The sequence below is a fragment of the Porites lutea genome, chromosome 14 (assembly GCF_958299795.1).
Source record: "Porites lutea chromosome 14, jaPorLute2.1, whole genome shotgun sequence".
In the NCBI taxonomy this organism is placed as follows: domain Eukaryota; kingdom Metazoa; phylum Cnidaria; class Anthozoa; order Scleractinia; family Poritidae; genus Porites; species Porites lutea.
This window is the reverse complement of record NC_133214.1, coordinates 13571472-13587733: the sequence shown is the minus strand read 5'-3', so window position 1 is coordinate 13587733 and position 16262 is coordinate 13571472. Positions and strand designations below refer to the sequence as shown.

Below are 16262 nucleotides of genomic sequence, written 5' to 3'. Positions count from 1 at the left end.
AAGCATATGCAAACTTCAAGTCTCAAATCTGTGATTGGGAACGTTTAACGGTATTTTCTCAGCAGCTACCACAAGAGCCTTGGATACCTGAAAATTCTTCAAGGCCGTTAACTGAATTTCTTCAGTTCTAATACCGAAGCAGCACAAGACTTTCGCTATGAAGCAGATATAAAAGAAGCAAAAAGTTTTGGTTGGATCAAAGAGCATGCGCTGTGAGGCTCTAATAGCCAGATTTTGGCTACTCCGGCGCAGAGTTTCCCAGAGCTTACGCGCGTATTCCCAAACCCGTAAGCACTGGGGTCGAGAATGACCTCCTTGAAAAACGTAGCGAAAACCTGCGCGAAAACTGACAGTTAGGTTATAGACACGATTAAGCAGTAAGGTGAACAGTGATGTGCGGCGTGTGGAGAGTTTCGATCATTTGTCATTCAAAAATGTCGTCTTATTGTATGTCAAATTTGTCAGTTAAGCTGCTCACTGGACCGAACATTTCGAAAATGTTTTTTAGTCAAAGAATTTCTTTATCAAAAATCCTTTATTAGGAATTTTTTTCTGATCAGTCATTAGTGTTCGTCTCATTCCGTTCCAATGGAAGATAATATAACTAGCAAATCGTTTAGAAGTTTAAGATACTAAAACGACGACAGCAATATAGTTTCAGGTTTGTGTCGGAGTCAAAACACTGAAAACAATTCGAAAGTAAACCGCTGTCGGTCATTTTCAATAGCGGCCACCTTAACTTTCTAAAATTATTGACTGGCTTTTGATGTTTTCCAGCGTTTACTTACCTAAGTACTCATTAGGTATATGAAACTTTTTCTCCTTTTTTGGGAAAGTAAGCATTGTTTTCACACACCATCCCCCATTGCTATTAAGGCGAGCATTGGTGGCCCTCGTATCAAATCTTGAAGTACTAAATGTCGAAACTTTGATTTGTGAGTCTTTAATTTTCTTAGATTCCATTCCAAGTGGAGAATTGCAACCTGAGAAAAGACACAAAAAGTCAGTGATGATGACGACGATGATGATTATGGTGATGACGATAATAAAAATGATTTTGAAGATGATGATGATAATCATGATATTCACGAAGACGACGATGATGTGAATGCGATATTGGTGATGATAATGTTAATAATGACGATGATGACGATGATGATGTGAACCGATACTGGTGATGATGATGTTGATGATGTTGATGATGATGATGGTTATGATGATGATGTGAAGGCGATGATGATGATGACGATGATGATGTGAAAGCGATATTGGTGATAATGATGTTGATGATGATGATGACGTGAAGGCGATGATGATGTTGATGTTGATTTACGTGAGGATTCACAAAACAGTTATCCACAGCCTCGTCCTTAGGCGTTTTCTCTTTACCCGTTGCCCGAGCTAAGTCTGGGAAAGGGTGGGAGAGAGAACCTCGGCGAGTCTCTCAAGGTGACGTCACAGCTCTTAGTAGGGTCTAGTCTAGGATTGACGTACCCTTGACGGAACCTATACCGCCTAGGGACTAGGCTGAATTATGCCCATATATACCATAGGGTAGTATAAGACGTGTGTGCTCAACTGGCCAAGGACGAGTGACAATGAAATAGCAAGAAAAAATTTCAAGTACCTGGTTTTCTTCTTCCGTAATATGGCCGGGGATTTCCTAACAACACAGGCAAAATCACAAGAAATCTATTTACTCAGTGCGGATCGATCATCACCTACAGTTAATAAATATTTTCTCTAACTTCGAGGACCATTTGTCATGTGCAAAAGATGTCATGTCATGTGTAAAAGATTTTCGCCAATTCTGAAATATAGCAATATTGTAAAAACAGCAAGGCCACCAGTTCTTCTTCATTTATTATCGACTTAAAATATATAGAAAGATCTTTCCTATAGAGCAGTTGAAACCTGAAGTCAATCATGTCAGTTTAGCACTTTTTGAGTTTGTAAATAGCGATAGGTAGTGTTTGTTTTGTCAGTTTGTATGATATCATTGGTTCGTTTAAATGTGTTTGCATGTCTTAAGTAAGTTTAAATTTATAAAGAGTCATTGTGTTTACATTTAGTATACAAAATTCCAAATCTCGGAAAAAATTACCTGGTTCATTTCCAAATATGTCTAAAGCTAGGCATTCAGTTACCCCAGACGTCTTTGGTCTTGCCCTCTGATGGAAGTGGATATGTCTGGCGTATATCGTAGGCATTATATCCAACATCGCAAAACACCCGGGCCCGTACTTTTCTTCGAAGTGTATATTAAGACCCTAAACACAACAGTTTCAAACAAAACAGTTGTTAGTTATTAGCTGACGGAATCGACCAGGAAATTGAGTAATTTTAATTTTCAGTATACAAAAATTATAACCTTGCACCAGGATATTTTAAGCCATATCGCATTCTCTTTTATACTAATTCGACAAAAATAGCTATCTATAGATACTAAGTTGCCTGTAGACAATTTCTTATTGGGAGCCCGAGAAAAATAACTTTCAAATTTCACGGGAATTGAGAAAACACACGTAAACTTTCTTGCATAAGAATTTGAAGCTTCTGAAATTTGTTTGTTCGGGCTCCCATCAGAATTGTTTTTGTGTGTTGTTACATATAACTTATTAAATCTATAGCCCTTGGAGAGTGTAAAGAAGAATCCAATATGCTTTAACAAGGTTTTTGCCCGCTGAAAATATATAAATTTCTCATTTTCTTAATGGATTCTGTCTCTAAAAATGAGCTAAAAAACTGCCGAAAAATAAGCCGTGCGAGTATATACTGCGGGAATATGCAGTAATTGTTGTAAAATTTCGGATTTAGTGGGTCCAGGCAAAAAACCATTCAGATTTCCTTATGAATTTGCACACAGCTTATAATTAGTAACCCTCATTTTTAAGAACTGTTAAACAAATTTCAAATTAATCACACTGAGATGAGTTAAAAATTTAATTTTTACAATTTTACCATGTTTGACTTATCCCCGGATAATTGGTTGTATGTTCCAAATAGGCTCCATATTCGACCATCGATGGAGTGGTGAATGTTCACTAGCTTGGCAGACTTGCTTTTAAGGCATTCCTTTCCTCTCTGATCTGACTTTGCTCCAAGAAAAATAATCCGTGTGACGGCAAAAACTTTGCGCATGTCAATCTCAATCCACCTAACATTGTCATGATTCTGTAAAAAAATATGTACAACTTATTAACCGATAGTAACGTCACAATAAGTGATTTATTTTATGGCCTTATTACCGTGGACCAGAGCCTGCGATCAATTTAAACCAATAACAAGTAAGCGGATAACTTTAAAGACACGTCATCTCAATGAGTTGTACACTTGGGCCCACGATACAGTCATGTGGCACTGCTCAGCGGATACTCTTTCTGACAGCTGTCAATTGACCATAACATGGAAGTTCATAAGGGAGGGTCTCAATGGGGTTAACCGATAGGCGTAAAACGGCCAAAAATTTAGTCGATAGCCGTAAAAATTGAAAAATTTAACCGTTAGCCGTAAAAAAGGTAAAAAAGAGTTAACCGTAAAAAAAATTGTTCCCAAGATTTGCTACTTATAAGGGAGGTACTAAACTCACTTATGGTTGCGTTTTTTATTTCCCGGCTAGTGTGACTCCGTACGCACGTTAGGCAAAGCGCCTTTTAGGTGTTGACCAAGACCTAGCCTCCATTTCCGGCGCTCTCTCGGGGAACTAATTTTTCCATAGCGAAAGTGTGGCTTCTTGCTGGGGATTAATATTTGCAATTTTCAGGAGGTCGTGCCTTCGAAACACTTGTGAAACAATACGCAGAGATGTCACTGTTTGTAAAACACGTTGCCGATAAACAATACTTCCCTGTTTTTCTCTGACGCTACGGTAGACATTGTCATGCCTAGTCCAATCCCTGTACGGAGTCTTCCCACGCAATCTCGGTCGAGGCATTTCGGTGGCGAACTCGCTCGGACCACGTTACCCGAAACGCATTAGCCGCGCGGAATAATGCGGCCTACGGACAAGGCAACGGCAGACAGTCGTTCCGTACAGTCCTTCGCTATCATTAAAAACACTGGACACGGGAATTTTGTTATTGGCCGTTTTCCGCCAGAGCAAGAAATGGATCATCCGTCTGAGACTAGCCTGTGTACAGTCGCGCCCTCCCCACAGACACCCCTTCTCCGACTTTTTCTGAGGGGAGGGGGTGGCTGTACACAGGCTATCTGGAACGGATAATCCCGTCTGCAAAAGTCAGGCAGATTGTTCATTCAAAATTAAAACTATTCCATTTTTGAAATTAAGACGTATTACCTATCTGACGCGAATCATCAAACGGATAACCCGTCTCACACGAATAATCCTTCTCTAGTGTGAAAACGGCCATTTCTGTTATAATGAATGTCGCGCCCCGGCCTTGAGTTAGGCGTTCGCGTGTCTGCTTTTGCTTTTTCACATAGATTATTTTTAAATTGACTATTGACATTTCTATGTGTAAAATAATATTATAAGTGGAATACTTTATAAAAAGTATGATCTATTAAAAGTTAAAATTTTTCAAAAGAATAGCATATTTCGTCCCGAGATGATCCAAAGACCTTTATTTTGATTTAAAGATACAAAAAAATACAGGTTAATTAATATTTAACTTTTTGAAATAAAAGAAGTTAATTTTTAACTTTTTCGTTAACCGTAACTGAAAAAAATTAACCGATAGCCGTAAACAAGCCAAAATTTTAGCCGATAACCGTAAAAGCCACCACCCCATTGAGACCCTCATAAGGATGTCCAACATCAAGTTCATCACAAATTATATATGCCATGACACCTAACTAGTAACACCCGGTCATTACAAGAAAATAATGCCTGCTTAGCAGCCAATCAGAGCGCGCTTACTATTGTAGCCACATGAAGAAAACCTTGTTTGAAAGCCACTTTGATTATTAATACACACATATGAGGTACATAAAGGTAGCCATTACGACTCATATATATACACTGTTCACTGGTAGCCATTACTACTCCTGAAGGAGGATCATGAGGTTATCGCCCTGTTAAGATCTCTTCTTACAGATAACCCACCCGGCCCAGTAAATTCTGGACACACGACCGGGGTCTATGTCCCCTATTCTTTTCGAACAGGGGTGTGGGTTCCTTTACGTCCCATAAGAATCAGAAGAGTAAAAGTGCTGTGAGACGGGACCTACGGTTTTTCTTCCTTATCCTAGAAGACTAGACAGTCTAACGGTTTGCAGATGTCATAACAAAAGCAGCACTTTCTTCTCAGTTATTTAAGGATCTTGAGTCCGGCCGGGATTTGAACTCTCGATCTCTTGTTCAGTAGACCGGCGCTCTTCCAACTGATCTAAACAATAGTCAGTATTTCCGCCCCTCACACTTTCTAGGGGAAAATCCCTGAGTATGAGGTTTGTAAGGGCAACGCCATTCTGTCATTGACATGAGGGGAGCCTTAGGCCTAGGCCAAACGTCGAACTTTTCATGAGACGAACCAAACTAAGTGTGTAAAGTTCAGGAAATTAAAAGTTCGGCTTCTGGCTCATACTTTTTATTAGTTAGGTTCGTCTCCGGGACACACGTTAAAAAATTGTGTGATAGTGTTTATTTAGCCTCGTTCTGGAGAAATTTATTACTGATTTGATTCAGTTGATTGGTTTGACGCGCCCTAACTTAGACATCTGACCCAAAAGACGATCATGTAACTGATTTTAATTTAGGTTAACCCAAACCAGAGTTTGGTTCGTCTCACGAAAAGTTCGACGATGGGCTTAGGCCTTAATAAAAAACGAGAAAAAAAATCGTGCCGCAACTATCTACGAAAGATTCTAAGATATTACAGAGATTCAGAATAACTTTTCAGATTCAAGTTGACAATTTCTCAAATTTGGAAATGAGAAGATAAAATTGAACTTTCCAGAATCATTCTTATATTATTGATGAGCGAACCTGGCATGTAACTTTAAATGTTTATGTAGATATAATAAACTCGAAACGACAAGCCAAGGGGAAACTAATTGGTCACGTGGTACAAATTGACAATTCTCTCTACTATCTATGAAAAATCATCCTCTCATAAACATACCAGAAAACAAGACAGACTTTGTCCAGGCTTGACGAGGCGTATTTGCTGAGGTGTGGCGGACGACGAACGTTGAAACAATGTTACTCCAGAAAACTTGACTCTACCTCTATCATTCCACAGCCCAAGCGACTGCACCTCATCTGTATAATAATGTAGTTCGTAAATTGTCAGTGAATTGTCACTGTTGTACATAAATGATACATTTTTAAGATTTATGTTTTTTCATGTTAAACTCGTCACCAATAAGAACAGTGTCATGAATCAGATGTGTATTAAAATCAAATAAATGCCGAGTTTTGGCTTCCCTTATGAAATTTTCCTTTCTAACCGATCGTTCCTCAGATTTAAGACAAAGGGTTTGAAATCAGTAAAATGGCGTTCAGAAAAAGAAACGTTTCAAGATCACACAAGAGAGAGTATACACATTGTTGTTGTTACTAGTTCTCCGAAAAACGCCTAGCGCTGATCTGCAACATCCGGTTGGAAACGTTCGTGTGTAAACATGAAATTATAATTAACATTTTGACAATTACATTTCAGTGACTTTGTAAAGAACGACGTGCCACAAAGTATATCTAGATCAGCTGGAAAGGTGGGAATTTCACTTTCAACGCCCATGTTCTGAAGCTGCCCTAGCCAAATAGAATTAATCAATATTCTAACCAGAAATTCCTAAATTCAAACAATTTCCCGGATTCAAATATTTCCACGTCCACACGTATCCGGATTCATTCTCGTACCCAGGACTCCTCTGGGAATATGGGCAACAGAGCATGTGTCGTAAAGCGCGCGAAATTTGCATCTTGACCTTTCACGGTAAAGAACTGGGCTCGATCTGGTTGTGCAATCGGGTAAAAACATCTGGATTTAGCGTCCACACGATTCCGGAGTCATAGCGTATTAAAAACTTTCCACTGTTCAAAAAGTTGCGGATTCGTACGTGGATTCACCGGATATGTGTGAACGGAAGCTTTATCCGCAAAGAAAAAGTTGCGGATTTAAAAATATCAGGATACGTATGGACGGGGCCTTAATTTCTTGCTCCTAACATTGTTCCGGATCCGATTCACTGATATTAGTTGCGTAACTCGTGCATATCAATGACAGAGAGGCTGGCGCTTACTCGGCATTAATTCAGCCAATGAAAACCGAAGTTTAAATTCTTAGTCAACTGAGGCCATCGTCATGTCTAAACAAGGGTATGTCCTTACGAGGAAAAATAATCTATGACTTCGTCATGACTAAATAGGGATATAACCCTATCGATTCAAAATAACTAAAAACCTGTAAAAAAAAAAACTAAAATAGTATGCGATGTATCTAAATGAGATTTCAACTAACTCAGAGTGAATGCCTGCCATGTTAGCGTGTCGCGGCAATCAGTTAATTTTTGCAACAAATTTGGCTCGAATGCAAATTATCTTTTAAGTTTCACAAACCAGTCAGCGGACCTATAGACCTGAAAAAAGGTTTTTTTTATCTTTTAATTACGTTAAGTTTTATTTTTTCATATCTCTTCAACTGGAACCCCGTTAAGGCGACCACAGCTGGGCCATAAAATCCTGGTCGTAATAACTAGGTGATCACATTAACGGGGTCTTCAAAAAAAATAAATGACTCGTTGTTTTTTTCTTTTGGGTTTAAAGAATATAGTCGTATTAACACGGTGGTCGTATAAACGGGTTGGTCGTAATGCACGTATCAATGTAAACCCCGTGAGGGTGGAGTGCGGGCAAGGGGTGGGGATTTGACAAATTTTGAAATTTTTTGATCAAATTCCCCAGGGGGGGAAACGAAAGGTTGATCAAAAGGGTCAAAAAAGCCCCCACCCCAGGGGAAAAAATCTAAACAAAGAATACTATGACACTATATAAAACAAATTAAAAGAATATTTCAAAAGTACGTTCTTAATGCTTTTCTTTTTGGTTAACGTAAGCTCCGTTAAATTACTCGCTGTAATTAAGTATTTTCTCTCTCCACTAGCATCTCCTATTTTGAACAACAAAATCACTCCAGGAAGATTGACTGTGCTATTATAATATTAATGAAACGTAAAATGCTTTATAACATCTGCTCAAGATGTCGGAACAGGTCGGATCAGTGACCCGTAAAAAATCCTCTGACTTTCATGGTGGAATTCGATTTAAATCGAGTTATACAATCAGATGGGAACTTGAAGATAAAACCTCTCTCAAAATAGACATTATTAACTTCATACCCTTCTCCAACAGGGTGACTTTCAGAAAGCCTCGAGGGACGGACTTGGTAACCGCTTCTGAATTGATACCAGGCTTCTGTCGGTCAAAGTCAAATGTCCCAACCCCGGGGTCGCTTCGCACGATCAAAAGCCCGACAGGGGTATAGTCTCAGGCATCAAATCCCCGCCCCTTGCCCGCACTCCCCCCTCACGGGATTTATATTGATAGGTGCATAAGGCGGGGTTCCATTGAACTTCGAATGCGCTCACTGACAAAGGCGGGGAGTCCATTTTCTCGGGAAAAATATCCAATATAAACAGATTCCAAAAAACAAAAGGAAAAAATTTATTCTACGCAATATCTTGTTAATTCATTTCGTTTCTTTTGTATTAAGTGAATTTCTTCTGTATTTTTAAGTTTCTATGTTTTTGTAATGTGTGTAAAAAGCATGGAATTTAAAAAAAAAATTGCGGGGAAAAAGTGCTTTGAAATGTTTTTTTTTTTTAATTTACCGATACGTGAAAACGCCGTGACATAGACCTTGTATGGAACTTGCTCACTGCATAATCCTGAGCCAAAAAAACGACTAAAAACGTCCCTACCGCACTACTTTTTATTTAAATTTATTTATTTAATTATTTACTCATTTATATAGTTACAGCTTACCCGAGCAGCCAAACAACTGCAATCGTACGCAGGTAGAGAAGTAAGAAATCAGGTGAGTAAAAATTCGTATATATCTGACAGCATCAATGCGCTCATGGTAGTAGATTCCTTCCAATGACAAAGAAATTCCTTTCTGAAAAGGAATGTTAACAATGTGAGGTTAAGACCTTGTTTACCAGAGTCCGGGATTTTTAAACGAACGGATTTTTTACCTGTGCAACTCTTTTACACGGGACTACGCTGCAAATTCTGTTACAGTACGGTTAACACGACTGCGTAAAAATTTTGACAGTGTTAGTATTCCTATGGCTTTTTTCAATCGAACGCGCGTGGCTATCCTATAGGCTCCAGGCTTTTACCGCGCAAACTGTGCAAAAACTTCCATGGTTGACGTGTTTACACGAGTCCGTGTAAACGTGAAACCGTACCGGTAAAAACTTTGACCTTCTTCTGATCAGATAAGAAATTAAACTTGCACACTTTGCCGTTCAAAAACTTGCATTGTTCCGCGGGTTCCCTGTAAACGAAAGGCGGACCCTTGCAAGTTCTTTTCAGTGTAACAATGTGAGCAGACCAGTATGCAAACGGGATCTAAGTTTGCATACACGTCTAGGGGCCCATCAGGGCATAGCTTATCCTGATTTCTAAGGCAAGAAGCGACTAGATATATCCCCTCCCCCCTTGATGAGCCATACTGGTCCATGGCATAACTCGAATTCTGGTTCTTGCAACTCAAACTGACCTCACCACCCATGTCATTCCATTATTTTTTCTTGCAATTGTCGGGTAATCAGTAAAAACCCTAAAACTTACACCTCAGAAATTTTGATTTAAGTGCGACGGACAGATCACGTATGTAAGAATAGGCACGGGGGTACTCCTGGGAATTCTTAGTGCAGGTGTTCCACCTGATTCTCCAAATCCTGACCCTATTTCAGACCAAACAGTCATTTTTCACACATGTTTTCAGACATGGCCTCTAAGACCCATACCCGTTTGTCATCGTTACTTAGATTAGAACGTGACAAAAAGACTTCATTGAATACTTAATTCGAGTTCGCAAATTACTCTTTCTTTCTTACTAATTTAGTCACACACTCCAGTAGTTCCCTCGAAAACTACACTCACTTGCAGTAGAAAATGGGCAAAGTTTAAACCCGTTTTCAGACCGAAACGACGCAAAACTCTTTCCCTATGGGTGGGACATACCCCTATGGCTTAAATTTAAGGGAGCATACCCTCACCCCAAGCTGAAGCCTGGCAGTAAACCGGACGAGTTATAAAAAAATGTACGGCTGCTCTATGAACCTGGAAAGAGGTGAGGTGGCTTTAAGTCTCTACGTTTAAGACATGCGAGATAGTTTTGAGTAAGGAACCCTAGGCAAGCCGTCTTCCGGGACCTTAAGCAACGAGAACGTTGACGTCCCGGACGTCAAACATGTCAACCGGAAGTTGATATTTCCTCTCTTCCGTACAGCGGGAGTTAAAACAAAGGCATTCAGATTGGTTGTGTGCGACCAAAGTGTTCCATCAAGCGAGACATCCAACTTCTAGTTGCTATTCATGACCTTCGGGACGTCAGCGCTCTCGTTGCTTAAGCTTACTACTGTCTGGTAAAATACAGATCGTCCCATGTAAGGGAATCCAATTGGAAGACAGCCTTATTTTCTGCTGGATTCCACGCCGTGGATTCCGGATTGCAGGTACTAGATTCTGCATTCTTTATGTGTGGAAGTCGGGATTCTGGATTCCTTGAGCTGTCCTGCTGATTCCAAAGCTCAGGATTTCGGGTTCAACAACTCAATTTCTCGTCTTTCGGATTCCACTAGCAAAAATTGCTCCGATTACGGAATTTGGATACCCTTTTATGGGGTGAATACAGAAAAAGTAACTTACCCCAAAAGATTTCCATTCCCTTCCATCCAGGCTTACATATATTTGGCTAAAATCCATGTCTTGTTCCTCTTTTTCAGGAACACTTGTTAAGGTAACTACTATCCTTGAAATGAATCGCGGATAGAGAAGATCAAACTCGAGCCATCCTGAATCTTTGGGTCTGTTTTTAGCCACGCACCATTTCATTTCTGAACCGAGTCCCCATTTTCCATAATTTCTTGTGGAAGCCTGCATAGTAGTAGATGTTTAAAGGCCTAGTCATGCAAAGACCTTTGTCACGCGGAGGCCATTTTGTCTCAGGAGATTTAAAAAGCTTTGTTTTTGCACGGCTAGCCTCGTTCTCTCTACGAAGCTAGCCGTGCATAAAAAAAGCTTTTTAAATCTCCTGACTGACAAAGTGGCCTCCGCGTGACAAAGGTCGTTCGACAAATTGCCACAAAGGATGTCACCCAAACTGGGCGGGGCAATAAAGGCAACTTTGGGTGGAGATATGCCGACCAGACCTTTACACCCTAACCATGTTTAAGACGAAGAAAGTGCGTTTACCAATCGCTACCCTGTTTAAGACTAGAGACCTTTTTAGTCACACAATCATAGAAACTTGTATAAGAACATCTCCTTTGTTTCTTTTACCGCAGGTGACCCAAACCGGGTGAGGGATGCCCTCGTTTCTTCGATGCTAGCGCGCTTGTGCACACCCCTCACTAAATCTGAAGAAAAATAGAGACTGCTGGCAGTCTAATTAACGAGAATCGAATTACAGGGGGTCTCCTCCCAAAAGAGGTCCCACCATATCTACTACTTGAAGAGGAGCGTTCTTTATAGTGTGAATAGCGTAGTACATTCAGTGAGCAAACATTCGTTAGACAATGTGTCAACTTTGTCGCCTACAAGAGGCTTAAAACAATCATGGAAAAATGAAAAAACGGTCAACTCAAAAGCGGTTGGGTAAGAGACGAGGTTGCTTACGAAAGGTTCTAATCATAGCTGGGGTTTTGATTGAAAACATTTTGGTCTTTGGATATGTGTGGTCGCTTATGGGAGGTGGCCGCTTACGAGAAGTGGTAGCGCATGGAGGTTTGACCGTAGTTGCTTTACGTTATGTTTATGGTTTACTGTAGAGTACATTGTGAAGTAAGGCAAAAGTAGGCAACGCGCGAAGAACTAAACAAATCATCAATATCTTCATGTTTAATAATGGTTAACTTACGGCAGAACCAGGTGTCAGTTGCCAGTATTTCACTTCTATTGGCTGGAGATAATGACAATGCTCTGTTAAAAGACAAAAAATGTGAAAAGAAAAAGATCACTATCTAAAGCCCCGTGCAAATGGACGCAACACTGCTGGCCAACAATGTTGGGAAATTCTGTGTCCGTTTGCTCGCAGCTTTAAAGTCTGCTAGATAATTATCCAGCGTTTATGTTGGACAACGTTGCCCAACGTGTTGCATGGGACGTTTGGGTATGAATAGGACTCTTCAGATGTAAAAGAAAGTATCATAGTGCACGCATCTGTCCAAATTTCGGGTTTTATGTGACCATTATGTTGATTAGACACGGTAAAATGTAGTTATTTGACTGCACACATGCTTACTAGAATTATATAAGGTTAGCAAAACCGCAAAAAGGTTCTTCCAAAAAAGCCTGAAATATATCGTCTTCGAATAACAGTCTTCAGTGGGCCAGTGCGAATTAGCTAGCTGTGCATGAAGATATTGAACACAATAAAAGGTCAAAATCACCAATGTTGATCCTCTTCTGCCTTTGTATGAGTTGCTTGTTTTCCATTGCCCAGTCTTGAGGAACATATAAACAAATTCAAAGTAAAATAAGGGATTGCAGTCACACAAATCTTACTCTTATAAAGCTAATTGCAGTATCAAGAATTCAACCAGGGCTGTCAACCATGATAAATGACGTCATAACTCACACGTCACATGACGTTATTTGTGAAAAAAAAAACGCGCGAAAAAGATGTTACTGGAATTGTAACATTTGACCTAATTGGCTTACTTCGCACCAATAACATTGTTGCTTGTATTAGAATGGCATACCGAAATTTGTGAGGAAACGTTCGATGTTAACAGTAAAATAGCTCAAACAACGCAAGGTATTTGAAGTTATATTGTCAGAAAGTCGATTCTTCAAGAAATGGCAAATTTCGACGATTATTCGGTAGATTTCAGACTCTAACCAGGAGACCGGGAGAAACGGTTCAAAATCTGGAGTCTCCCGGATTATCCGAAAGAGTTGACAGCCCTGATTCAACATGACTGTCACATGGGAAGAAGACCTAAATGGTTAACATCAAACTCTCCCATGATACTACATTATATAACCAGAAATACCCGAAGGCAAGACACAAACTATTTTCGTTAAAAAAGACATGAAAAACATCGCACAAACTAAATCAAAGACAAATATTGTTCTTCTTTATCGAGCGTAAATGAAGACGCACGCGTGCCCCCTCTCCATAACTCCAGTAGGTAGATTGAAATGTTTTTCTCTTTAGTTATGTCATAAAAGAAATAGTAAAAGCCTTAGCGATGGAACTACCGATTTATGGATTAGTTTGGGAGGTTTTCTAAGCAGTCAAGAGGCTAGAGTTGCTCTATACAATAGACTGATTTAGCTTGTAGGCTATATTTTCCTAATTCAGACAACGTGATATTCTCAATAGCCGACTTGTCGCGACGGCACCAACGGTTTCCTCCCGAAATGACTTCCGAGAAACGAGTGCAGAAATTCCATACTGATGGCGTGTTACTACCCAGATCTGGGTAGTGCTTCTGATTAGTCGTGCCGTTTGGGAAATTTTGCTTCAACTAATCAGAAGCACTATCCAGTTAGTTATGAAAGCTTATGCACGTGGATCGCGCGACTATTGAAAAAAAGCAGTTCCCCGGGGTAACATTACATGGTCTGCAAATGGAAAAACGCTTCTTTCGTATTCAGCAACCTCCCGAGTTGATTCATAACTCGATGTTTGCAGGTTTTCACAGCGGGGAGATAGATAACTTAATATTTTTCTAAAAAGTTATACTCACATGAGTCGCATCCATACAACTCCAAAGTGAGACACTGATGACCTCGCCATGCGCGAATCTTTAGCCGAAAAAATCGAGCGTGAAGAAAAGGGTCGAAAGCCTGGTACCGAGCTTTAGCTTTGGAGTAATTTTTTCGCACGGATTTGTGTTCCCTCTCCACTCGAAAATGCTGCAAAAAGGAAACATACGAATATATGACTAAATATATGACAGTCTGTTGTTTTTGACAAGCGATATTTGAGCGTCGAGAGACCGACCTTTTTTCTACAGTCTTCTCTCTGTTAATAAGAAACCTTACGATCTGCCAACGGAGATGTCATTATAAAAAACGTCACTGAAAAACCTTCCTCCGTAGTTTCTTAAAATTTGAAAAATTAAGCTAGAGCTGAAGACAAAGAATCGCAATAGAGCTCAGAAAGGTAGAATAAAAATTATCGCCTTACCGTGAACGTCCTCAAAAAGAATTTTATAAAATCTGGTCATTTCAAGTCGTAATTGAACAGTGACGACGACGAAATAGCCAAACTGCGTGACGCACTTGTAAAGTTTTTGTTTTGCTTAATAAACCTACTGTTTTTTGACGTTCCCATTGCCTTCCCCGTCGACATTTTGGGGCCTCTGAATAAACATTTTGCTACTCCTACTTCCATTTCGCGCCAACCTTCATAAAACCCTCTGATGAGGAAGTGTGGCAGTAATAACTCACCCTAGGAAGGCCATAGTCATCTTTGACTACTGTCCACAGTCGACCATCTGGGCTGAATTCAACGCTGTAATGAGTAACTGTATCAGTCCATTCTTTATCAGGTCCACCACCTTGGCCCCATTTCCAACCTTCGACGACTGCACCAGAAATCAGCTTCATGGATTCTGCGAAAATTAGTAGATCATAAACGACAACATAGAAGTTTTTTGGTTGATTTTCTTTATTAACATTAGGTGATGACGTCACGTAAAATGTATGTTGAAGGGAGTTTTCAAGTAAATTTCCAGAGTGCAAGCAAATGATAACAGATAACCGAGGTGTGTTAACAGTCAACATTTCACGACTCCACCTCTGGTTTCCCCGCGAAATTGACGACTGAGAAACGAGCGCAGAAATTCCATACTGATGACGTGTCACTACCCTGATCTAGGTAGTGGTTCTTCTGATTACCGTATTTATTCGACTAAACGCCGTCCTCGAATAAACGCTGGGCCTCATCAAGAAGAATGCGGTGTTTACTAGAGGACGAATAAGAAAAAATTCGGTACAACTTGGTAATTTACACCTTCCAGACATTTACGATTCTACCTCAGCAAAATAGGATACACATTGGAACCTTTCAATTACATAATTTTTACAAACGATTTACAGTAACTGTTGTCAGTGATTTGAAAAAGTGATCTTGAAATATACGCCGCATCAGAAACGCTAAAAATTAAATAAACGCCGCGGCGTTTAATCGAATAAATACGGTAGTTGATCAGAATCAAATTTTTCTCGCGGCAGAACCGTCCGCGAATCTTATCGGTTAATGTAGACAGACATGCCACATGATATCATTATCCATAGCTTTTTCCAAGAGTGAGAAAGATAGAACGAATCCTGCCTTCTAATTGGTTTATTCTCGAGTAATTGAGAGGGGCCTGTCGTGCCCGCTCAAGTTTATCCAGTTTATCTTAGTTCTGCCAAAAGTAATGCCAGCTCCCCTGTACTTCCAATAACATACCCTATACACTGGCGAAGCTTTCGTAAGCGACCAAATTGGAAATTCGAAAAATTAAAGTGGTCGACTGGAGCTGGTCGCTCACGAGAATGAGCTCTGGTAAGCGACTGCATGGTAAAACAATAGGCGTTTTCACGCCACAGCGGCCATATTGGTGTTCCAAAACAATAAAACGACGGCCATGTTGGTGTTCCAGACCAATCCCGTAGGAGTTGAACTCTTTTCTTATGGAAACGCTTTCATTTGTTCCAAAAATTTGCATAGAAGCTGGTCACGTGAGTGAAAACGCTTTTAGACGGTGATCACTTACAAGAGCTTTACAAATACCTAAATAACTCATAAAGAAAAAAAATGAACGTTTAATGAGTGTCTTAATATCATTCTGTTATAGACACGGCTAACCTTTACGTCCATGTTTTTAGTTTATTAGCCATCCCAATAAAATGTTTCGTTTCCCATCGCCCGACCGACCTATTTTTTTCTAAAAGTAAAAAAAAAGTTCCAGATTCACCAGTCAAAGAAGCAAGTACTTTAATTTACAAACACACGATCTTATTAACAACAATTGGTATATTGGTATGGTGTGATATCCTGGTCTTTAATTAATATCGATACTACGTTTTTTAAAGGCTGTTTAGACATTTGATAGTCGAAAAGACCAAG

General features: G+C 39.8%; 1 protein-coding gene across 1 annotated transcript in view; it reads right to left on the bottom strand.

Annotated features, from left to right (window-relative positions):
- Positions 1–14755, bottom strand: part of LOC140923967 (uncharacterized) — a 39272-nt gene extending 24517 nt beyond the window's left edge. The window contains exons 1-9 of the mRNA XM_073373977.1: positions 14597–14755; positions 13891–14059; positions 12586–12639; positions 12054–12115; positions 10844–11071; positions 2962–3174; positions 2105–2270; positions 1628–1663; positions 789–983 (exon numbers count right to left, since the gene is read on the bottom strand). Coding sequence (XP_073230078.1) covers positions 789–983; positions 1628–1663; positions 2105–2270; positions 2962–3174; positions 10844–11071; positions 12054–12115; positions 12586–12639; positions 13891–14059; positions 14597–14755 — 1282 coding nt within the window. The remainder of the gene's footprint in view (positions 1–788; positions 984–1627; positions 1664–2104; positions 2271–2961; positions 3175–10843; positions 11072–12053; positions 12116–12585; positions 12640–13890; positions 14060–14596) is intronic.
- Positions 14756–16262: the final 1507 nt, after the last annotated feature.